Below are 24,390 nucleotides of genomic sequence, written 5' to 3'. Positions count from 1 at the left end.
TTCATTAATGTCAATCTGTAATAAAACAGCATTTCAGTTATGAGAAGGAATTAAGTCAAACAGTTAAAACACATTCTGAAGTACAAAGGCCAAAAGAGCGTCTGAAGTCTGTCCTGATCACAGCTCCCAACAAAAGCAAGTTCATCTGAGTTGAATATTACATTCTGATCGTTGGTGGCATCACACTGTGTCGCTTTCTGCAGACAGATACTGCAGTGTGGATAAGACCCCCCAATCCTAAAGGAATAGTTCACCCCAAAACAAAGATATGAGTCTACTGCTCACCCCCACATAAAGGTTTTGATTAACTCTGAAGTGTGTATGGCCTTACACTGAAGTTAAAACTATATTTTTGCAAATCTATAAAGTCAAATTGTTTGTTTCTCCAAACACTGTCAAACACCTGGAAAAGCTGCATTAATGGATTTGTCCACTTCGGGGCAGCACAGTGAGCTGTAAACACAGCACTGACATATTGCCACCTTATAAAGTTGTGAGCAAACAGATGCTTATTTACACATTGTGTGGGCAGAGAGCAACATAATCATTTATTTGGAGTCATGTTTGTGTCCAACTCACAAATGCAAGTCCAGTATTTACTCTCAATTCAGCTCTCTTAAGCTCCTTATGGAAATATCTGCCTCTTTAGCGGCTTAATGCTCCACTATGTTCAGCAGCAAGTTGCTAACTGCGTCTGTCTGTTTGGTGCTGAGCAGGTAGTGTACAGTGGGATTTTTCACTGAAAACTGCTGCCTGTGTCTAAAAATAGAGGTTGATGACAGTAGTGAGACTGAACCAAAACAGTAAAGCTGGAACCAAAACAACGAGATGAAAAAAGCTAAAACACTCTGACGGGAACCGTGAAAGTGACGGACCCACAGAGAATTATCACTCAACTCTTCGAGTGATAATTCTCTGTGGGTCCGTCACTTTCATATTACATGGAGTCATTTTAATATAATAAAAGTGTTTTGTTTAGCTTTAAAGTCCAACATTTAGCTTGCCTTTATTGTTCTGATGCGGATCTAGTTGAACACGCTGCAGTGGCAGGAAATACAGATATATTAAGGTATTAATTGATTATTTTTAAACATGTCTACAGGCTGTAAAACATGTTGACTGATATTTTAAAATAATTTGGGATAAGTCTGACTGAATAAGTAATAGCAACATAATTATTTTGCGGGTTGCACAAACATTAGTAAACTGACATGCAAGTGAGCAGATGACCAAACCTTCATTTTGAGGTGAACTATGCCTTTAATAGTGATGCCTGTATTACAGAAATACAACAGCATGACGGACCTCACAGCAAAAGCTGTTATGGCAAAATGACAATTTCCCTTTTTTTTCTTTTTTTAGATTTTTTGTTCAGTGTCCTGTGCAGTACGGTGAATATTTTTATGGTGCTGAAATAAGTATGGCTACATATATATATAAGTACATTATGAGAATACATGTTTGGTATGATACAATACAACTGGGAATAGCGAGATGCAAACAAAGAGTGAGGTATAAATACAGCCGTGTATCGTCATAGGCTTCAGCTGACTAAGAGGACTGATCAAGAAATTCCACTTGTTCAAAATTTTGCGGCACAGGGTAAAAAGTGAGAGCAAAATGAGATTTTTCATATCACTAAATATTTCCTTGTAGTGAAAATCCATGAGCTATAAATTTGGATTATTCCTACAAAAGTTTTCTACACAGAATGAAAGAAATTAAATGTTAATATAACATTTTTGATGTCAACTTTAATTTTAAATAACCACATATTTGGTTAAAATAGCAGTACCTTCTACTAGCAGGGGTTAGTTTTCTACATATGTACACACTACCAGCGAGGATATGTATATTTACAAGTGGGTAGCAGCATTTGAGAAACCACGGTTGATAAAAACCACTACTCTGAAATTAAACACTTAGACTTTTTTGGAAGTTGTTTTGTCTGTAGTTGACGAAGCCCTGAAAAATTACCTCAGTGATGACTCATAAAAATTGTTTGCCAAATAGAATTTATGGGATTGAGTCCAGCTGAGCGCTATTCCTTGTCATAGAAGCCATTTAGAAAGACAAAGGGGTGGCAAGAGATAATGAAAGGAGGAAAACTTGGTAAAAGGTAAAATGGAGACACAGAAAACGATGAAGGACATAAAAGAAAGGGGAGACTGCACATGTGTGTCTGCTTGACTCCCTGCAGTGACTGTGTGGGTGAGTCACATATCTTTTTCTGTGTGCACCACTGACATGTAACAGTGATTGTGCGTCGACCAAAATGAAATTAAACCACAACTATGACTGTGTGTATGTGTTGTGTAATGAAATGAGAGTGTCTTTGAGTGTGTGACAGGGGCAGGGCGCACACGGACCAGCAGGATATGCTCTAGAGGGCAGTGAGGCGGCCGGTGAGCGCCGCCTGGAGCTCAGAGGGGAGGAAGACTCCCAGCTCTGTGATGATGCCTCCTGTGATGAGCTGGTGAGGGGTCACGTCGAAGGCCGGGTTCCACACCTCGATACCTGCAAGACACAATGAGTGACACGTTGATGATACTGACAGATCAGTGCTTCTAAAGCTCTTGATGAAATTCGGTTGAACTCAGTGCCCCTACGTCGACACTGCCACTTATTTCTAACATCCTCCTGGGCTACTGTAGAAACATGGTCGTTTAACATGGCAGACTTCATGGAAGGCGACCGTAGATATCTGTAGATAAAAACAGCTCATTCTAAGGTAACAAAAACATAATTATTCCTAAATTCAGGTGATTATACACTAATAAAATATAATGATGCATATTATATTCCATTTCTGCGAATAGATCCTCCATAATGTTACACACTGGACCTTGAACTATTTAGCCACTACTCTAGTATATTTTGACTATCTATCAGTTATTGTGACATAAAAGTTTTCTGTTACTTTGTATTATTTCAAATGTTGATGCATGACTTTAAAGGACCAGTGTGTTGGATTTAGTGGCATCTAGCGGGGAAGTTGCAGACTGCAACACCACTCGCATTTGTATCAGACGAACTGGGAATGAGATCCTGCTGTGAAGTGTGTAGGTGAAACTACGGTGGCAGCGACCCTCTCTACAGCCAGTGTTAGGTTTGTCCATACTGCAGAAACATGGTGTTTTAAGGTGGCAGTATCAGTGGAATTTTTAGAACTCTGAAATATCAAAACTTTGCAGTATTTCACAAGAAAACAGCAATAATTATAGAAATGTCTGGAAAATGTTAAATATATATAAATAGAAAATATAGAAATGGGTTGTTTTTCAATCCCATTAGTTATCTCATGACTCTTTGAAGCTGAAGGATCTGTAGGCTGGGAATTAGGACCTAGTCTGTGGTGCTCAGACAGAGTAAGAAAGACATAAATCTTTTAACCGGGTCACTAATCTATAGTTTCATTTTTAAAAAGGCTCAGTGATTTCCTAAAACATGCAGGGACTAGAGGAGTAAAAAGTGCATTCGTTGGGGACCATTTTAAGCCACAGATAAGTCCACATTTGGTCCTCTAATTAGTATTTACAGCAGCCGTGTAACGGTGTATGTGGGATTGACTCTAAATAAACTACAGTGCCTTTGTTTATGGTAATGAAGGAACATCTCACCCGGTGCAACTATGTGTCTCACTGATGCGGTTTTAATAGTCTTTGGACAACAACGGAGCTCGGTGGCACAGAGCAACGAGCTACATCAGGTTTTGGCTACACAGGTTATACTTGTTAGTACAATAAGTTTTATTAACCAGTTGTTGTTAAATATAAAATAATGGCAGCCTATTTATCGGGGCGGATAAATTATTGTCCAATAAAGGGAGTCTTCAATTATTATTTATACTGTGATTTACTGGGATAATTAAATTACAACCGATGGAAGTTATTCTGGATTCTTATGCAAAACTATTGATAGGCTTTATGTTGTATGAAAGCCAAAGTATGTTTTTCACCAACTTTACCAGAAAAAAATGAACTGTTTGTTGAGGTTGTGTAAACAATAGTGATATCAGTAAGACCAGAGCTTTGGAACATTAAAATCATCCATATTTGCTCTCTGCATCTCAGCATTTCTAGCCTCCAATATGCATAAATAACAGCTTGTGAACTTTCTAAAATACAAAACTGGAAATGGAAATCTTATCACTATTAGCCATGAGAAGCAGGTAAATTATCTGTTATCGTATCGGCTGGGGGAAAAAAATCCATATTGTGCATCCCTAATCAATTGTACTCTGAAATGCTGCTTACAGGAAGGACCAGAGAAGCGTGTGAGGGGAAAGTTAAAGAGAGTAATGTACAAGCACACATCCTCCTCTCCAGGGGCCAGTGGGCTCATTAAATGAATGTGCTTTAATTACTGTGATGTCACCGAGCACCTCTCTGCTCTGGCAACGTAATTAGAGTTCAAATGACTCAATTGAGCTCTAACAAACTCACCCCAAACACACCTTCAGTGTCTGCTCTTATGGACTCAGACTGAGTCAGTAGCTCACAGTGGGAACTGTCGGGTCTCTGTAAATCATTTTATAAAAGGAGGACAACAATCTAATGTTAAAAACAATGTCAGGGGATGGCCTGATGGTCTAGGGATTTAAGGTGCTGAACTCCAACATAGCTGGTCTACATCTACTGTCACTGTCTAATAAAAGGCACAATAAATTACCCCCAACAAAAAGTTTACAGACAGATAGCAGCTAACACTCTGTGAAACCACCTGTGAGGCTCTGATTTCACAAACTGCTGTCTGGTTCTTTGTACAGCATTCGGAGCCCTTGCACCTTCTTTTCACTCTGGCACTTACACTGCATGTGACGTCAATGAAAGTCTGTGAGTGTGTAGGGCTTAGGGCGGACATTGGAACTAGGCCACGCTCATCCATCTCTCCAAGCCTGATGTTCTCCCATCACTCTCAGTACTCTACTGAACTCACTTTTTTCAAAGAGTTTGAACTCCTTCGTCTCATTTTATATTTCTAAAACATCATTTGTGAATCCCCCTCCCTCCGAAATAAATCACTAACATCCCACACTTCTTACCCGGGGCAGCGATGGGGACTCCGTTTATACTGGTGAGTTCCTCGGGGGGGCGCACTTCGATGATGATGTCCCTGCCGCTCTCCAGGCTCAAGTCGCACGACGTGCTGGGTGCAGCCACATAGAAAGGAATGCCATGGTGTTTTGCAGCGATGGCCAGCTGGTATGTTCCCACCTTGTTGGCTGTGTCACCGTTGGCAACCACCCTGTCAGCTCCCACCACCACAGCTGAGGGAGGACATGACAGAAAGAAAGTAAGCGCTAAGAAAAGAGAAAAGTTTGAATAAAAAAGGAAAAAGAGACATGATACACCCCCCCCACACACACACACACCTGTGATGTCCATTTCTCTCATGGTGAGGGCAGCCATGCTGTCTGTGATGAGTGTAGCAGGGATTCCCTCTGCTACCACCTCATACGCCGTCAGTCTGGATCCCTGGTTGTACGGCCTCGTCTCCGTGCAGTACACACGCTTCAGCCTGCCCAGCGCGTGGAGGCTTCGCACCACGCCTACACACAAACACAAGATGTTATTGTTACAGTGCCATAAATATTTTAACAATCACCCTCTTTTCTCATTCACACCCACGGCTCTGGTCTCACCGAGGGCGGTCCCGTATCCAGCTGTGGCCAGCGAGCCGGTGTTGCAGTGTGTGAGGATGGTCACAGAGTCCCGCGGGACGCCAGACAGGATGTGCTGGGCGCCATAGTTACCGATCTTCCTGTTGTCATTGACGTCACGCTCCAGCATGTCTTCGATCCAGGCAATTACACTGTAGGAGAGGGGCCAACAAGAGGTGGGAAATGAGAAGAGGCTTCGTCTGCCACTGTGGACATAATGTGTCCATCAAGTCTGCAGTCACAATATGCCTGCATGTTTCTGTTTGTCCGCACTTCTTTTCTCTATTTCTCTTATTCCTAATCTTTTTTTTTTTAAATGAATCTATTTCTTAGTTATGTTTTTCCCGTATTTCTCCTTCTACCAAAGCTGTATCACATTCTTCTTCATCTTTTGTACACTTGCAGTGTCAGTCCATTATGTCTTGCTCCATGGACTGGCAACAGGTTTTCAGATCAACTCAAGTTTTAAAAACCAAAATTCCTCTATGCGCCCCCACTAGGTCATTTAGCTCCAGTGTCACTCTTCATCACAAACTATATATAGTATATTAAAATAAACTCAGAACAATTAACATGACCCATCCACTCTGCTGCACTGTGACTCAACCAAAACTGTATACCTCTCTGCGTGGAAATGTTTTGAATCATGGTTACGAGAGGTAACATGTCGTGACTGAACGACTGTAACTGATAGCAGAAACACTGACTTTTATAATTCCATTGACAAAGAAACACATCTGGCCGATACCTTGGTCAGTATGTGAGCAGATATAGATCCGAGCTATTGGATCAGTGCATCTCTTCCCAAAATTTAGTGTATTGTCCGAACATGAAAGCCACTATCCACCTGGATGATATTTTTAACACCAACACCAACATCGCTCCTACATTTGTGTAATAACCCTGTCGTAAGTCAACAACCAGTAGAATTTCAGGTGTAGTGTTGACCTGCTCCTGAAATGTAGTCATGGAAGCCTAGCCTTTATTACATGCTCTGAGTTGAAACCATGCTTCCCTGTATCCCGTCTGTAACTCACCTTCATTCTCTGAGTCCCAAATGGTGGCCTATTTAACTTTTAGACTTTCAGTTAATTGGTTAACCTTGATTAGGCGAGCTGAGTAGATTGACTCAGTAGATTTCCCTTTGGTTTTTTTTAAAAAAAATTTCTTCTAATGATAGGACAAAATGCGCCCCCAACAAGGCAGGGTTTTTTTTCAATTGGTCAGCACCTGGGATTCTGTCGGTTGGGGAATTCTGTGTTATTGCACAAACGTCCGAGAGCAGAGGAGAAACCTGAGAGCAGACTGTTCACCAGTGTACGGAAGCAGACGCTTTGCGAGAAGGGCTGCAGCTGGAGCGCAGGAAATCTGTGCAAGCAACAATATATCTGAGTGCAGGCACACAGTGTGAGTCGAAGCAGAGAAAATCTACGCACAAGCAGGGTCAGGGTTTTGACAGAAAGCGTTACAAAATCTCAGGCTCTCAAACTGAAAGACCACACTCTTGAATAAAGACAGGGAAAAAAAGCCCCACACATTATTTACCTCCATGTCCATCTTTTTCTTCCCTGCCTTTGTTAGCACATTGCTGTGTTCTTTCCCCCGAATGTCTTCCAGCAGCAGATTAGAAGAATAATGAAAAACCATTGGGAGGAATGCGTATCACGTCCTTTTGTGCAAGAACAAACAAAACAGGGACCCACAAATAAAACATGGCTCCATAGCGCTACTACTGATCAAAATCTCCACCTGGTACCTTTAACTAAATTAGACTGCCATGCACGGAGGAAAGCTAATCCAAAGTCGAGATAAATGCACTCGGCGTTAGCTCACTTTCGTGGTACGCACTTGGCCAGTCTCACCGCATCAGATCCCACTATGGCCTCAGTGGAGCGGAGCTGCGCAAGTTTTCCTCCAACAGCAACATTAATTTAGTTACAGCCCAAAAATAAAAAGTTCAAATCCAGTAGAATTTAATTTATTTAGCAGAAAATTCACATTCTCACCTATTAGCCGATTAAAAGAAGAGGCAGAAAGTGATGCACGTACAATTAACATCGCTGTGCATGTATTTATATACCACAACAAAAAATGTTAATGGCTCATTATTGGATCACTACATCTACAGTAATTCCACAATAGACTGTGAGAGGTGTGAACAGCTTTTGACTAACGTGGGAGCAGAAATGAAAAAGGAGCCTTTCTCTGTTTCCCTTTGCGTCTGTCCTTTGAGAGTCAGACCGCGCAGCTCGTCCTACCAACAGTTGAGTTTCAGACCAGCACAACACAGATATCCAGTTTTCCAGGATATTTGCTCATTTTAATCAATTTCCAGGTGGAACTCCAGGTTTTCAAGGACACACTGGAGCCCTCAGTAGACTACATGCCCCCCTTTTTGGGATAATTTTGTAAAACACAAACATATTTGCCACCATGTAAATTTTGAGGCAGGTAGACAAGATATTACCAAACAAATCTTAAATTAAAGGATATGTTTACATTTTCTGGAGTCTTTTTAAAAACTGTAATCATTCCTCCTCTCCACACGACTAAAAAAGGTGATTTCAGTGCAAGTGTAGGGCACAAAATCCACCTGGTTGCATGTCAAAGTTTAGCCAAAGCTATTATGAGGCTTCAGCAATCTGAGCTAGACAAATCAAGCAGGTATCTTCCTCTTTTGCTCCCCCTGACGGGGTTTCCTTGCAGAGCTCCAGGTAAACATACTGTAGTAAAAATACAGCAACCTTTGAAGATTCCCATTTGATTCGGCCAAATCAAACGGCGTAGGCCTCACAGTAGCTTTAGGTGAACTCTGAAATGCATTTTTCAGGACTGTCGATCACTTACATTAAGACTGCAAGTGAGTGTTTTTGTTTAATCAGTGCTTCAGTGAATCAAATAACGAACAATGAGTGTGTGCATCCATCCTGTTGGTGACAGCCCACCTTTCTCTGAGCTGCTCCGAGTTCTTCTCCATGCTCTCGTTCTCAGCAAACTCCATCAGCTCGCGGGCGGCGCGGCCCATGTTGACAGCGGTTGGCCTGGCTGAGGTCAGGTGACACAGAGACTCCCTGATGAAGGTCACGGGGTCATCACCTCCAGCACCTGCCCGCAACTCCACAGCCAGGCTGAGGCAGCCGACGATGGCGATGGCCGGGGCGCCCCGCACCTGGAGGAGAGGGAAGAGGAGAGTCAGCATCACACCGTGGTCCTGGTCTTTGGTTTCTGTGCCCACTTCCAACAGCTCTCTCCCTGCTTTCATGACTGTTATTCATCTTTTTCCACCACAGAGTTGTAAGAGGGTGACGACTGAGCCAAAAGTTGTCACGACAGCTTTGACTGAAGTGATATCATCTGTCTTTGAGTCATTTCTCTCTCTGCCATTAGACTCCATTATAATGACATCACCCTCTCTGCTTATGGTACATTCCTTCATTCTGACACACACACACACACACACACACACACAGATCAAATGTGGAGCTGCTTTATGTGCATGTGTGTGTGTGTGTGTGTGTAACTGGGAAGACAAAAGAGTGAAATGCTCAGTCTTAATGAGTGAACATCTGAACAACATTCAACTGTCTGTACAGCTGTGTGTGTGTGTGTGTGTGTGTGTGTGTGTTGTGTGTGTTTTGTGTGTGTGTGTGTGTCAGGGCTTCAGGCATGGAGGAAGAAATGAGGTGGAGGTGTCACTGAGTGCAGCACAAGACCGAAACGCGAACAAAAAACCCTGGAAAAGGTCATTAATAATTCATCAATAATCTCTCCCAAAGAAAGAGGAGGAGGAGGGGGGATGTTTCACTGGTGGCTGTGTGCAGATACATAGTTTGCACATGATAATGGGAAAACTATAAATAAAAGGTTGTTATTTAGGTAAGGAGGGGGGGCAGATAATCGGGGAGTTGTGTGTAGCAGGCGGGTGCTGCAGGTGCATCCAAAACAAAAATACAGGCCGACAGCGGGAGCACGGCGGCGGGCATGACAACACATGCGTGCAGCGGTGGGAGCACAAAAGACCCGACAGAAAAAAAAAAAAACACACACACACACATGCACGATGGGAATGAATGCACATTGCAGCGGGCATGCAGGTCGGCTGGGAGGTGGGAGAGAAAGCCCCATTGTGAGAAGGGGCAGAGAAAGGAGCTCCGGTACCTTCATGGACTTGATGGCCTCGTAAGCGTCCTGCACCGAGCGGATCTCATCGTAGACGGTCTCGTGTGGCAGCAGCAGCTGGTTGAGGATCTGCAGAGACCCGGCCCGGTAGCGGATCGCTTCCAGCGTCATGACCGAATAACGAGGCGGGATAGTGGGGAGAAATAAACACGGATGGACCGGTTGCGGGCGGGTGCGCGCACACGCACTCACTCACACTCTCTCTCACACACACACACACTTTCTCACAGACACACTCTCTCTCTCTCTCTCTCTCTCCCCCTTCCTCTCCCTCTCTCTCTCTCTCTCCGAGCGGATACACGTTGAAGTGACCGCGGCCTGGCTGTCGGTAGTCCCGGGAACCGTCGCACCGAGAAGGAAGGGAAGTGTAGCAGGAGGTGGAGGTGCGGGTGGGACGGAGTAAAGAGAGGAGAAGGTCTGCTGTGTTGTACGGGAGGACAAAAAAAAGGGGGGAGAGGAGTGAGAGAAGGGCTGGAAACCTTCACACACTGACAGACGAGCAGGGATGCAGACGCGGAACCACGTGTTCACCCGAGCAGGAAGCCCTCGCTGTGTCCACGCCCACCAAAGTCTCGCGGGTTGTCCAATTTTGCTCCCCTCTTTCTGTCTCTGTGCACCATCCCCCCTCTCATCTCTCCCCCCTTTGTCAGGGGAAATTTCACATTCAGATGCGATATTAGCATAACACCAAAGCACCGAGCTTCACCCCCAACAACAGCAGGCACTGTCTATTTGTGTCTGATTGTATTGTTTGAACCCTTTACTTCTCCCCCACATTGTATTACTTCTTACCAAATCCACCAATACTATATACGAATATGTTTCGTTTCTTATGACCTTCTTTAACCTCACTATGTAGGGAAGTATTGAAGGGTAACTCTTGCCTTTGTCATAAACTGAGCTTGGACATTTAATTCTGACAGAATATAGAAATGACCATAAAGTATCATTACATCAAATAAGCAAACATTTCATGTGCCATATTGAGTATGTATGAATAAATATATTCCAATCAACTTAGACTTCCAGGCACAGACCCCTACATCTGTGTGCTTCTACATATCTACAAGTTTTGGGGATGTGCTGTATAAAATCACAGATAATATGAAACTATATTATGTTTCACAGCCCTGAGAACCCTAACATGTACTTTTCTGTGGCAAACTCATGTCAGCTATTCAAAATCATGTTTATAAGCAATTCATGTACAATTAACAAAAGTCATTAAGTATCAGGTGGATACAAACACGTTAAGTATGTTTTTTGAGTTCAATAAAGACATAAACTCAGTGCTGTTTCACCATTTTATTCATGTTATCACCAACCTCATACACAAGATAATAAAGCCTAAACAATCAGGCTTTCATACATTCCCCTTTTGAGCTGCACAAATCATGACTTACACTTAAAAATAGAGACAGTGCATATTATGCTGTATATAAATATTACATTTATATTGATTGCCCTTACATGAGTTCACAGATTAAAAAACTTCAATAGGTTCAACAATAGTATTTCCCCAAGCCAAGATGAATACATTTACCGCAGCTGATCAGGACACAAGTACTAACAATAACGACAAACAATCCACCAAACTTCCCCTTTTTTTTCTAAAATGGAGTGTCGCAAGATTACAGAGTATGATAAAAATAAAAGAGCAAAACAAAACAAAAGAAAGAGTGAGAAGGAGTGTGTGTGTGGTGTCTTATAAATGTGAGAAAGGAGTGTGAGTCACCAGCGGGACAAACTTTAACAATATGTTCCTTTACCCGGGTCCTGACCATCCAACTACATACTGAATGCTGATGAGCTCGTTGTCATGACAACAGGACAGCCTCAGAGGCCACGAGGTGACTCGAGTAGTGGGGTGATGTGGCAGGAGTGAGTGTGTGTGTGTTTGAGATGACACGGGGTTAAAGGTTCTGGGGTGAAAGAAGAAGAAAGAGGTTTTGTGCAGTTGCAGTTTGTGTGTGTGTGAGTGCTGCATGTTTTAGCTCATTTACTACAAACCAGTTCACATCACAGCTAGACCTTCTGAAAAACATGTTGCTGGAGTATATTTTGTACATCTGAAACAATTAGATCATTAATCCATTTAATATTTGTTTGTTATTTTTCAAGTCAAAACACCAAACACCACCTATATCCAGCTTCTAATCCATGATGATCTGTTGCTTTTATTTGTTTTATATGACAGTAATCTGAATATCTCTGGGTTTTGCGCATGTATTTATTATTTGAAATGTTAGAAATCTCAAGCTGTTGACTTGGGTTTTAAGAAGATTTTCTGGTATTTTATAACATAATCTAATAATATATAAATGTATAAATTGAGTAATCAGCAGAGTAACCAATAATGAACCTAAATGTTAACTATAGTTCAATTTTCTGAATAGTTTCCATTCATGAAAAGTAAAAAAATTAAAATAATTAGTTGACTCTTTAAATTAATCTAGCATTAATGCAGAGCTAATAACAAATAAATCTGTATTTAAACTGCACAACTGCATAATGCAAGATATAAGAACATTAATGCAGATTTGATGTTTGCTGTGATGGATTACACTCCGTGGGCCAAATGTTTGGATCCAACTCAAGCAAGTTTCAAAAGTCTGCTAAATGATTTTCGTACTGCACAGAAATAATTAGGAACTAATGGCTGCCTTGGCCAGTAGGGAATATATGTCTAATCTGAAATTGTGCTGCATGCTTTGAAAAACACGTTTACATGACTTGTAGTTAAGGAGCTAGAAGGTTTGGGGGTTAGGGGCAATCTGGTACAGTGCTGATCAAAAGCACAAAAAGAGTCAGAAGATATGCTCCTTATAGAAAAAAAAAAGTGGGGGAAGGGGTGTTACATAAAAATCAACACAGACTATGGAGGGCCACATCAGGTCAACTTTAACCAGGATTATTTGCTAATGGGGTGAGGCAGTGGGTGGATTAGAGCAAACACATGATCCTCTGCTGTGTCACGTGACCAAAAAACTATTAGTGGAGTTAACAGACATCATCCACATGATGTCGAATAGAAACATACAGTAAGGCTCATTTAAAGTAGTCTGCTACATACTGACCACATGCAATCAATGTAGATCAACAGCAGCTGCTATCAGACACAGAGGAAACAGAGCCAGTGTCCAGAGCACTAAACAGAGCAGAGAATACATGGCAGTAATGTGACAAATGTGTCACATTACTGTTTTTGTTCATCTGGTGTTGAGGCAAAAGTTTTAATTTCAAGGTGCCAGCACTCGTCCCACATTTTCTAAAAAAAATTTAATTTTGTCCCCTTGACTTTACAAAACAAGTGTGAAGTTGAGAGGAATGACAAGGATGCCTTTGACAGGGATGTCTATCTGTCTGTATGGGGGAACAGAAATAGAAATGAGCAATTACCCAGCCTTACTGACACATATTGGGTTGTCTTCCTGTGGGCAGACTCCACTGTGCTGCCACTGGAGAGCTCAGTGGGACAGAATCTAGTTTTGTAAACTGAATATGCCAAAAGTATATAGCACACTGACGCAGCAGCTGTTAATTATTTTCTAATCGACAGCACAATAGACTTAACATTGTCTGAGTTTGAAGAAAATCCAAGTGGAGCAGCCCATTACTCGTGATTCTGCATAATCTATGCGAAGGAATTACTGTAAAGAAAGTGAAGACGAACAGGCAACAAAGAAGAAACAGCTGATGAAGAAGAAGAAGATGAAGCAATCCTTTTGCAGAACTAAGCTTCTGCCACATTCAGGGCACGCTGTTAACACCCCCTCTCCCCAGCCCCAAAGGCGACTCTACGTCTGATCTAGTCGTCTCCTTGGTGACACAAACACTAATCCCTCATTATGGGATGTCGACTGCAGCGCCCCGAAGCCCCGTTTTTTTATTCCCATATCACACCACTCCAAATGGAGCAGATTACTGTAATCTGGGAACACTGGAGCAGACAGATTAGATTAAGCTCATTACACACATAAAATATGGGAAAAGGGGTTAAAAACACCTCAGTCCACTGGTTAAACACACTTCGGAGCACGCGCACACATTTTTTTGGTCATCTATGGCCACAGAAAGACTCTCTGAGCAGGTTTCAAATGTAAAATTTGACGGATCTCGTCACACAATTCTCAAAGGAAAGCTGGAAATAAAGAAAACAAAACAATTAGAATACAGGTAAAGTCTGTAAACTGGAAGCTGAACTTTAAAAGCATCTGTAGTGTTTGTCTCATTAAGTGCAAATAAGCCTGCATCTCCTTCAGCTATTTAACTCATTTTAATGCTTGTTTTAATGTCTGTGTCCCTTTGCAGATTTAATCTTAGATACTGTGGCAGGCGACACAAGTCATATGATCAATTGACAGAATCATCAGGTTGGTTCATGCAGCTGTCATGGCCTTATAGTACCCACTGTAGAGTTTGTATATATATATATATATGTATATTATGAAATGAAGAGAGAGAGAAGAGAGAGAGAGAGAGAGAGCGACCTGCTCCGAGAGAGAGAGAAGCGGGAGAGAGAGAGAGTCAGAGTCAGAGTCAGAGAGAGAGAGAGAGAGAATATAACAGTATTTCAGCCAAGTCTCCATTCCTTTACTCTCCTCTCATCCAGTGCGTTTCCTTTGCAGCGATTCCAGCTGAAGCAGAGAGAAGAGGAGTACATACATTGTATATCTGCACAAACAAGATGATGATAATACATTTTATATGTATAGTGCTTAGCAACCCTTACCTCACTCTCTACCATCTTCAACCTGCCCAGTGCATCCTTGGCAACGTCCTATAAAAAGACAATTGAAACTTTATACAATAAGATCCAATGTGTACACACACACACACACACACACGCACAAACAAGTGAGCAGCAACGACAACATTCAGTTCAGAACTGATCCTTTACTCACTCTGTTGCCTTGGCTGGAGTATTTCTTCACAGAGTCAGAAAGTCCTTGGACTAATCTCCGCAGCACATTTTCATACTCTGCAGATGTGGGGAAGGGAAACGTGGGTAATGTGTGTGAGAGGTTGAGGCATTTATTTCACATGTGTTAGTAATGAACATACTGGTATGTATTCTGCGTGTGTGTGTGAGAGTTACCTGTCAGCAGAGCAGGAGAGGCTCGCTCCAGCTGGGCTTTCTGCCACTGCAGTCTGTGTGTGACCTCTTTGTGTTGATGGATGAGGTCAGATGGGGGGTCCCGTCGCGTCTTTCGGTACTCTGCCATCTGAGAGACAGACATAATGACTGACGAGACCTTCATGACTTGCCATGTCAAGTATTAGAGAAGTGGATGTTGTGGACAGGCTTAGACCACATAAACACACACAAATACCTTTCTCTCCAGCCGGTCCTTATCATAGTTGAGGAGGCTGAAGCTGTGGAGTTTGTACTGTGGAGGGGAGTTGCTGGGATGACTGCTCCTGCTGGGTGCTTCATGTCTTGGTTTAGACCGAGGAGATGGAGCCTGATTCAAACAAACACACCCACTGAGACTTCACTGACCTGATACTGTCAATATACTTTTGTACCGATGAAGTTAGCTTTTGTTACTCCTGCATTTATAGGGCTTGCAAATAGGGTTGGGTTTTTTCCCAAAGCATGAAAACAAGATGTCCTCAAATATCTTGTTTTGGCCACAACCCAAAGATATTCAGTTCAGGACTAACAAAACCAGAAATATGCACATTTCAGAAGCTGAGAGAATAATAAAATAAAATAAAAAACTCAAACAATTAACCACTTATCAAAATAGTTAGCAATTGATTTAATAGCTGACAACTAATCAATTATAATTTTGAAAAATAAATATTATTTACTGATTTGTATATTTAAAAGAGACCATACCGATAAACATCGTTAGATACGGGCAGGAATGCAATAGATATAATGTATATCAGACGTGTAGCTGAAGTTATACAGCAATCCCCTTTCCCTGGTTAGGCACTCCCCTTTTTTATCGATACTCCAACATTTCCAGTAATTTCAAACCTCCATGGGGCATGATTGTCAGATCGCCGGTTGAGAAATTTTATAAAAACTGCAGTCCTTAATTCCAATCTTGGAAATAGTGTGGGGGGAGATTTCAGATGCCATATGATGATCTTACAAGCACTTTATTTAGAGCATATTGACTTTGACATATATGACATAATTTTTAGGATGGCACGCTGGCTCAGTTTCACACAGAAATTTCACACAACAAAGATCTTAAGTGCGAACCTGACCTGGCCGGCTGAAGCCTTTGTGAGCAGTTTGCGAGTTCTTTCTGTGTCCTCTGGAGGAATCACAGCTATTTGCTCTGCTTCAGCTTCTTTCCACAGTCTACACAAATGCAGGTCAGGGGAATTGAAAACTTTACTCACCCGTTCCTTTTGTCTTTCTGGAGGAGAAAGGGAGGACACAGGATCGAGAACCAACCACTTTTCTGTGACTGGCTGGAGATCAGCTCCTGATATTGGCTCTCTGATCTTCACCCTCACTTCCAACTTGCCACCTGTAGCTTTACGTCCATCCATCACCTACGAAACACATACACACCATTCGATGATCTGGTCTGTGTGTGTGTGTGTGTGTGTGTGTGTATGCATTTTACATGTTATCAACGCTCACCTCTATGATTTCTCTGATGTCACTGTGGTTGTCTAGAGCCTCTAGCTTGAGCTGAGCAGTGCCCACTACTTTGTCTGTCTTAAACAGGCCTCTGTAAATAGAGTAAGAGAAGAATACAACTGACAAAAGAATAAAGGATGTGACATTCACAGCATATATCATGAGGAAAGCTTCTGCGTATACTGCCCCAAAGCCATGGTGTTTTTTACCCCTTGTGGATGATTTCAAACTTGATGCCTTTGGACTGGACGACTCGTTTGAACCCTCTGTTTGTGCGGTTGATTTGAAGTTTGAACTGCTCTTTAAACTCTGGACTGCTGGTGCTCTTTACTGTGCTGGTTTTGTCCCTCTGAGCCTCCTCCTACACACACACATAAGTGAATGCATTAAAATTCATCTCGATATAAACAGAGTGAAATATCCATAATCTACTCTCTGAGTGTGAAACAGTCTTACCGCACTGGGAAAAGGAAACTCAAACTTCACACTGGCATCTAAATCGTTAGGTGAGACACCTGAAGGCAGAGCGAGAGGTAGGCGAGAGTGAACATTTGACACATTACTGCCTGGTTATTTCAAAAGATACAAACCTGCCTTCAGTACCTGATGGAGCCGGTAGGTTGATGCCTCTGATGATGTACAGCATCAGCTCACTAGCTGTCAGGCTGGAGTGGATCCTACATAACAAAAACAGGAGTCATGACCGTTCAGAAACAGCATCACGAGTGACAGACAACAACCAGTCAGCATCAACAAGAGCCAAAAAATCCTGATTTGTTGGACGAGTCACTGCCAGAGTCACCTAGCGGTTAGCTTGGTATGATACTGGAGCAGAGCCAGAGTGAGTCATAGTGAGTCACTCTGACTCATTTACTGCTCTAGTCAGGGAACGCAATCGTCACGACAGAGCCACATAGCTAATGTTATAATTGTTGTTATAATTGTTATGAAAGGCTTACAGACAGTTCATGTAGCAACCACAAAGAATACAATGTTTTACAGTAAGTAAAATAGAAAATGTGGTTACATTGGGCATTTATTAACAAACAAGACTAAGAGTCTACAGCTATGCTAGCAGCAGGCTTAGATGCTCACAATAACAATGCTATAATTTGCTAATTAGAACTAAATAGAGTTCTAATTCATCATAAAGTATTGGACAAATAAAAGTCAGGGGATCACCAAAGTCATTACAATTTATTCTGAGGTGGAAATAAATATGCACCAAATTATATGGCACTCCAATAGTTGTCAAGATATTTCAATAAAAAGACAAAAATGTCAACCTCATGGTGGGAGTACAGGAAAAGTCAGGGATCAACAAGTTATTAGGATTCATCCTCTGGAAATCATGAATATATGTACAAAATTTGATGATAATCCATTTGATAGTTGTTTAGATATAAAGTGGTGGACTAATCATCCTTAGGGCCTCTACCATGGATAAAATGTGTTGACTTAGGTTATTTCTGTCCTTCTGGAGCACATGCCATTAAAAGGGAAAACATTATAACATTATCCATAATCTATGAGTTTGTTGCTAACTTGACAGTGTTGAAGGTCCTCTCCTCCGTGCGGCACTTGGGCACTGGCTGGCCCTTGGTGTAGGAATTCTTCAGTACATCTATGTTCTTCATACATTCCTCAGCTAGCTTCTCAAACCTGGTGAGAAACAGAGACACAAATGATCATATCTCATGATAACTCATATCTGAGGAGAAAGGGAGTGATGCAGACTCTTCAGGAATTTTAAAGAAAGTGTAATGCATCACATATTATGTGACGGTTTAATTGTATGTGAAAATGTGTGAGGACAACATGCAAAATATGCAGTGTGGTGTGGAAGTTACACTGTATGTATTATGGTGATGACATGGTCTATGGAGATTTTTCTGTTGCTACAGTGACGCCACTCTCCACAACTTTGTACTTTTAATTATTGAACATAATTAAAAATAGATTAGTCTGCAATTTAGCAGATAAAAAATCTAACCAATTACTAATTACTAATGTAATAAAAAATGTATTTCTTTGCACTTATGACTGTTGGTCAGGATTTGCAATTTGAAGACTTTGGGCACTGGAAAATAATGATGGCATTTGCCATTTTATGTGTAGTATTAATAATCAATCAACTGATCTCTATGTGTGATGTTTTTGTGATAATGAAAAGAATTCCCCACAAACCTGTAATCTAATTATTAATATAATAAACGTGTTACTGGTCGGATGCCCAAATATCCAAATACAGTTTTAAGTAGGTTTTAAATTCCAGCACAGCTGCAGATAACATGTGTAATAAAATTCACATATACAAACATAAAAATGAGGAATGTCTCTTACTTCAGAGCCTCAGCCACATTGCCCATGAGTATGAACTGCTGAGTGTAGCCCAGACATTTCTGTAGATCGAGATACAGAACAAAAAAGGTGTGAGTAGGAAAAGGAAAAAAATAACCTAGGACAAAAGGATACAGAATACATTTTAACTTGTCTATTTAAAAAGCTGCAAAACCAAACAAAGTGATGAACAAAGGCCATAATCATAACTACTAAGCCAGTTACACATATACCTCAAGATTTAGGAGGTTTCATATGAAATGTACATAAAAGAAGAAGAAGGGAGAGGTGGGTCGTCCTGACCTCATGCTGCTTCCGCAACAGATCCATAAGGCCGTGGTACTGTTCACTGGAGCGAGGAGAGAGAGGGGAGGTACGGGAGCGAGCCAGGGTGTAATCCTCCTCGCTGACTGGAGCACTGGGAATCTGTCAGGAAGGACACAATTACAAATGCGGTGAGAAACAAAGAAAGCAAACTGTTCTTAGACATAAAATAAAAAAAAGGAGAGAACTCAGAGATCCCAAATATCTGCCCACTTGCTGTTATGCCAAAAGACAAAACTACTACCTCTTAAATTAAATTCGAATAGATTTTGTCCCTTAAAATATCCTTCATGATTTGCAACACAGTTTTGAGAACCCCTGATACAGATGCACCAGAATCTTATCAGCTGTTCTTTGCTTAGGCCTATCTGTCTATCTTTCCACTAGAAATGATGAATATCTATTTCTAAGTTTGTATAATATTCTGCAGACAGACCACAAGACAAACTAACAGAGGCACAAGAATAATATTCTTGGTAATTAAGCTGTGGGACTGAGTCAGAGAGAAAAACATGAAGCAAAGATGTTAAATAAAAGTGAGGCAAAATGAAAGAAAGTCATATGGGATAAGTGGCAACTATATGAAATATGAACAGCAAAATGACTTTGAAAATATGCAGATAGACTCACACACAGGTGAGACACAAACACACAGAGGGTGTGACCATGATGAGCACAAAGGTGTTTTGATTTCACCCCATGTTTCCTTCCTCCCATCTTCTATTTCTGTCACACTTTGTGTTAACACACCTCACACATTTGGTTGCTCCTGCGACAAGATGTTCAACACACACACACACACACTTGCTCTGTATCTCCCAGGTCATTCATTTGCACATAAGAATAGAATTATAACCTTGGTGATATCAACAGGAAGGCCAGACTTGGCAGCGGTGATCATGGGGTCCAGACCCTTGGCATGTCTGAGGTGCTGCGCTGCTCCGTTCATGTCCTACAAGCAACCAAACAGCAGCAGATGCATCAATCAAAGCACAGCAACACAACAGATGTTCAAGAACCCAATTAAACAACAGACAGCGACACCTACAAAAAGACGGCAGGGAATCTATCTACAGCAAAGAAAAAAAAAAAGTCCAGGTCTTACCTTCATCTGTTTGGAGCGCAGTGCTGCACGCAAAAAAGCCTGTCGCCTTAGCAACAGAAAATCCACTTGCTGCTGAGCTACAAGGATAATTAAGAGAAAAGAAGTGAAACTCTGCCTTGTGTAACACTTATGTATGACACATTTTGCATGTGCAGGCAGGCATACATGCACATTCACCCCCCCTCAAACTCTGAACACACCTTTAGTACCCAGTTTTAGAGTTGAGGAGCCTCCAGGGGCCTGAGGAGCTGGAGACTTTGCTTTCTGGGCCGGTGGACGCACTGCAGGCTGAGGAGAAAGGAAATATAAGGAATGTGATCATCAAACAAATGCAATTAACATACATTCAGTTTTCAAGATACAGTATTGTTTGCATAAACTGCAATAGTTTGAGACGCTTGTGAGCTTGACTTAACATTTTAAACTACTTTCAACAGCTAAGTCTTCACTAAATTTAGACAAATTAATGCTTCCCAAGCACGGTCCGAATTTGGAAGATGTTTTAACTGATACTATTATTATATTGTCTTTATTTTTTATTTGCATTTTTTCCCCATTTCCCCATTTAATTTTAATTTGCCTGTAACTCCATCACATCACATCTTTGTAAATGAGAGCAACCTCGATGGTTCTTTGAGTTTAAAGAGAGTGAGATTTGAATTTAATAGCAAGCTACTGTTCTGTAAATAACCAAAGTATCTGTGACTGCAAGCATGAAATTGTTGGAAAAGGCAGGAGGTGCAGCAGAGAAAAGAGTAATGATTCAATAGCCTACTACAGAAGCTGGCAAGACAAACAATAAAACCTTCCTAGCTTTTGTTAAAAGGCAACCAATCATATTCCTTGGCTGCACAATAACAACTTGACCAGTTGGTAGCGCCTTTACTAATTTATTTTTACCTTGGCAGCCTCTCTTTGTCCATCCTCTTCTTCATCTTCTCCATCTCCATCCTGATTAGCTATTTTCATAGCAGTTTCCAGGACACCCAGGAAGTTCTGCTGACCCCCCTCTGAGCCCTGAAGTGGTGGGCAGCCTAGAAGAGCAACACACACGTGACTTACTGTAATTATAAGATGCAAGTTATCCTGAACACACCTGAAGAAACGTACCTGGTGGCACAGGTAGGTCTGACAAGCTGACAGGTCGTCCAGCTTTGTGAGCTCTGATGGCATCTTGGTATTGCTATTAAAAAAAGAGGAGATGATTGGGTTATCACTTATTGAAGACGAATTCCCTCAGATACTTTACTACATACACTATATTAATTATTACTCTGTCATAGTCACAGACTGTTATTATTGTGTTCTTGGGTTTTTTAAGACTTGCAATTCCTATTTTGAAAAATAACATGAGCACTGTAAATCAGAATAGATAAAACCTATTTGCAAGCACACAACCTCACCAATTTATTTTCCATTCCCACTCCACTTAAAAACAAGAGGGGGTCAGCCAACATACAAAGTGGCTTTCTTGCATATAAAGAAACCATCAAAAAACAATAAATGCTGAGAGAAAATACAAAAGCATAACTCCCACATGGAAATCAATGTCATAAAAAACAATATACAGGCTTCACACCTATTTTTTGTCCTTTCTTTCATGTTTTTGTTTCATCCATGTACCCTACCTCAGATAAATCTACTCAGTTTAGAGGGTTCCTATTTTTTTGCCTTTGCCTTTCAACAATTCTCAGAGAACAAGACAGACATTATTGCAGGTTATCCTGGTAGGTAAAATGAGCAATCGTGGTAGTTACAGTCAATGGTACAGAGGGTATTTACAGTCAAAATAAAGTGAGTCATACACCAGTTATTCAGGGAAAGCAAATAAAACACACCACCAAACACTGAGGCACTGAGCCATGTATACAAGGTGCATCACACAGCTGTATCTTTGAAAATATCTTTATCTATCTTATTTGATTTTTTCAGCTGTAAGTATGCATTATACATCAGTTTTAAGAAAACAATTATTTGGCTTTGAAAATAGTATTTAAATAATATTTCAATGGTTTGTACCTTGACAATGCGCTGGTGCATGCGAGCCTTACGGTCATCTCCTTTGCTCTTGGCTCCCTCTGCTGCTGACTTGTATATGTCCATCCTCTGCTGCAGGGCTTCTGCCAAACTGCTGGGAGCAGGCAGGTCTTTGCAGAACACACACACACACACACACACTTTATTTTTAAAATTCAAAACAGCATGTGGCATTTCTAATATCTGCCCTATGCTGCACCCAACTCAGAAGGAAGTATCGGGGCTACTGGGGTCTTACCGGCAGTGGCCACCTGGGCGGGTGCAGGAGCAGCAGGGGCAGCAGGAGCAGTAGGTTTAGAGGAAGACTGAGGAGGAGGAGGTGCACGGTGTTCTGCTACTACATCTCCTGTGGAGGGGTGGAGATGGGTTATTACTATTCTAACCTTTATTTAATCAGGTAAGCAGAAGAAATAAAACACACAATAAAGCTTTGTAATTAATCTATTTATATGGTGTAAGGTTCTGGATGGCTATTGTCCCGAGTCCAGTATTTACCCATATGGTATCAAGAGTTAGCCAGGCCCGTTTATTAACAGAAATGATGGTGTAGTAGTTCTCTTCTTGTTTTATGTGAGGACCAGCCAACTTTGTTTATATAATACACAGTGGTGAGTATAATATGTATTCCCTGTAATGAAGCACAGGACACAGTGGTAATCTGCATCAAGTAGTTTTAAGGTGAAATGAGCAACATTAGAACACAAGATATCTCTGTGATTGCACGGTTCCAGTTTTCAAAACACTAAACTAAAATTATGACATAAAAAAACACATTTTTATCTTCTGATTCTGTGTCAATTGTTCCACATTAGGTTTCAAAGTCAGACTCCTATTTAACCAAATTCCTAGATATTGAATGACTTCAATTTCAGTACTAATATATGTATAGATGGCAGCACTCAGTACAACTTCAAGGTTATGCAGTAGGTTATGAAACATGTTAAAGGCAGACTTCTACACGAGGCTTGAGTTGGAAAAGAGCAATGTGCATGCAAGATATGTATATTATTATAAGTCTGTGTTTGAGAAATAACATTGTGTATGTGAATTGTAAATAATTATAGAGCAAGCACAGAATCTTCTGGCACCACTTGGTTATTAAAAGGGAGGTTGTGAGACCATCAGTACAGATCGTCTATGTCAGACAAATGTGTTTGAAACCAGTTTGAGCGTAATCATCCAAACCAAGAAAACAAAATTTGTTTAGTAAACTGCAGTGGCAACAGTATTGTAAGTTAGTATAAAGGCCTCAGAAATATCAACAAATGTGTGATCAGCAAGGAGCGATTGCACTGAAGAGAAAATAAAGAGAATGAAAAAAAGGAGTGTCAAAGAGTGTAACAGAGCTTGAAGATAAATGTTTCTTATTCCTAATCTTTCTCAAGATTAGTTAAGCTCAAGAAAATGTGTGCCAATGCCAGTGCAGTGCCAGTTGTGTGTTTTAATAATACATACTCAATACTCAATACCTTCAGAACATTGTTATTTTAGTAAAAATATATATGTTTGAGACATGGATACAACTAGAGACCCAATAACTGAATTACACAGTGCTAGACTAGCTTGATTGAAATGAATTCCACTTAGCTCCATTCTGTAAAGAAATCGGGCTACAGCCAGTGACAATCTAAACAAATGTGTTTACACTGACCAGGAGGAGGAGGTAGTGAGCTCAGGTCTACTGGTTTGCCGCTGTCCATTTCTTCCAGCAGCACGTCCAGCTTCTGCATGAGGGGAGGTCAAATCTATTAGGATTGACTTTTTCTATAAATACTTACACAAACAAATAGATTTATTCATATGATAACCCCGACATTGGTTCTGTTACCTTGGCAGTATGATAGTGCAGTTTGGCCTGGTCAATGTCGCCGCTCTGTTTGGCGTGTATGGCGGCCATCTTATACTCCCTCTGTCTGGTCAGTACTGCCTGTTTCCCCTCTGAATGGAGGGAAGACAAAATGAATATGTCTGATCATAATATTCTAAAACACATGTCCATGTTGCTAATTACCAAAGCCAAAAGAAATGTCTTAACGGTGCAGTGTGTAGGATTAAGTGTCATGTAGCAATGTAGTTGCTGATTGCAATACCCTTGCCTCACTCCCATTACAAGCATGTAGGAGAAACTACGGT

The 24,390-nt window shown here is 41.2% G+C and overlaps 2 protein-coding genes across 3 annotated transcripts in view; both read right to left on the bottom strand.

Annotated features, from left to right (window-relative positions):
- Window positions 1-1,961: 1,961 nt before the first annotated feature.
- Window positions 1,962-10,379, bottom strand: mri1 (methylthioribose-1-phosphate isomerase 1). The gene is made up of 6 exons (XM_035660693.1): window positions 9,821-10,379; window positions 8,608-8,831; window positions 5,645-5,814; window positions 5,375-5,551; window positions 5,045-5,269; window positions 1,962-2,517 (listed from the first exon to the last, which is right to left on the bottom strand). The coding sequence occupies exons 1-6, from the start codon at window positions 9,950-9,952 to the stop codon at window positions 2,384-2,386; spliced, it is 1,062 nt and encodes a 353-aa protein (XP_035516586.1). The 5' UTR covers window positions 9,953-10,379; the 3' UTR covers window positions 1,962-2,383.
- A 3,959-nt stretch (window positions 10,380-14,338) lies between these two features.
- cc2d1a (coiled-coil and C2 domain containing 1A) overlaps window positions 14,339-24,390 on the bottom strand; it is a 12,580-nt gene continuing 2,528 nt past the window's right edge. For both annotated transcript variants that reach the window (XM_035659575.1, XM_035659576.1), the window contains 22 exons: window positions 24,086-24,195; window positions 23,909-23,981; window positions 22,496-22,603; window positions 22,240-22,367; window positions 21,331-21,403; window positions 21,121-21,254; window positions 20,421-20,508; window positions 20,221-20,297; window positions 19,972-20,067; window positions 19,095-19,217; window positions 18,795-18,853; window positions 17,997-18,113; window positions 17,055-17,128; window positions 16,908-16,966; window positions 16,661-16,812; window positions 16,452-16,542; window positions 16,205-16,360; window positions 15,175-15,306; window positions 14,940-15,066; window positions 14,746-14,822; window positions 14,574-14,621; window positions 14,339-14,478 (listed from right to left, as the gene is read on the bottom strand). In XM_035659575.1, the coding sequence (XP_035515468.1) occupies window positions 14,446-14,478; window positions 14,574-14,621; window positions 14,746-14,822; window positions 14,940-15,066; window positions 15,175-15,306; window positions 16,205-16,360; window positions 16,452-16,542; window positions 16,661-16,812; window positions 16,908-16,966; window positions 17,055-17,128; window positions 17,997-18,113; window positions 18,795-18,853; window positions 19,095-19,217; window positions 19,972-20,067; window positions 20,221-20,297; window positions 20,421-20,508; window positions 21,121-21,254; window positions 21,331-21,403; window positions 22,240-22,367; window positions 22,496-22,603; window positions 23,909-23,981; window positions 24,086-24,195 (2,135 nt within the window). In that variant the 3' untranslated portion in view covers window positions 14,339-14,445. The remainder of the gene's footprint in view (window positions 14,479-14,573; window positions 14,622-14,745; window positions 14,823-14,939; window positions 15,067-15,174; window positions 15,307-16,204; window positions 16,361-16,451; window positions 16,543-16,660; window positions 16,813-16,907; window positions 16,967-17,054; window positions 17,129-17,996; window positions 18,114-18,794; window positions 18,854-19,094; window positions 19,218-19,971; window positions 20,068-20,220; window positions 20,298-20,420; window positions 20,509-21,120; window positions 21,255-21,330; window positions 21,404-22,239; window positions 22,368-22,495; window positions 22,604-23,908; window positions 23,982-24,085; window positions 24,196-24,390) is intronic.

Source organism: Morone saxatilis, unplaced genomic scaffold (genome assembly GCF_004916995.1).
Source record: "Morone saxatilis isolate NCDOM2014 unplaced genomic scaffold, NCSU_SB_2.0 Contig17, whole genome shotgun sequence".
Lineage (NCBI taxonomy): Eukaryota > Metazoa > Chordata > Actinopteri > Moronidae > Morone > Morone saxatilis.
Note: the sequence above shows the minus strand (reverse complement) of the source record. Positions and strands in the feature narration are given on the sequence as shown.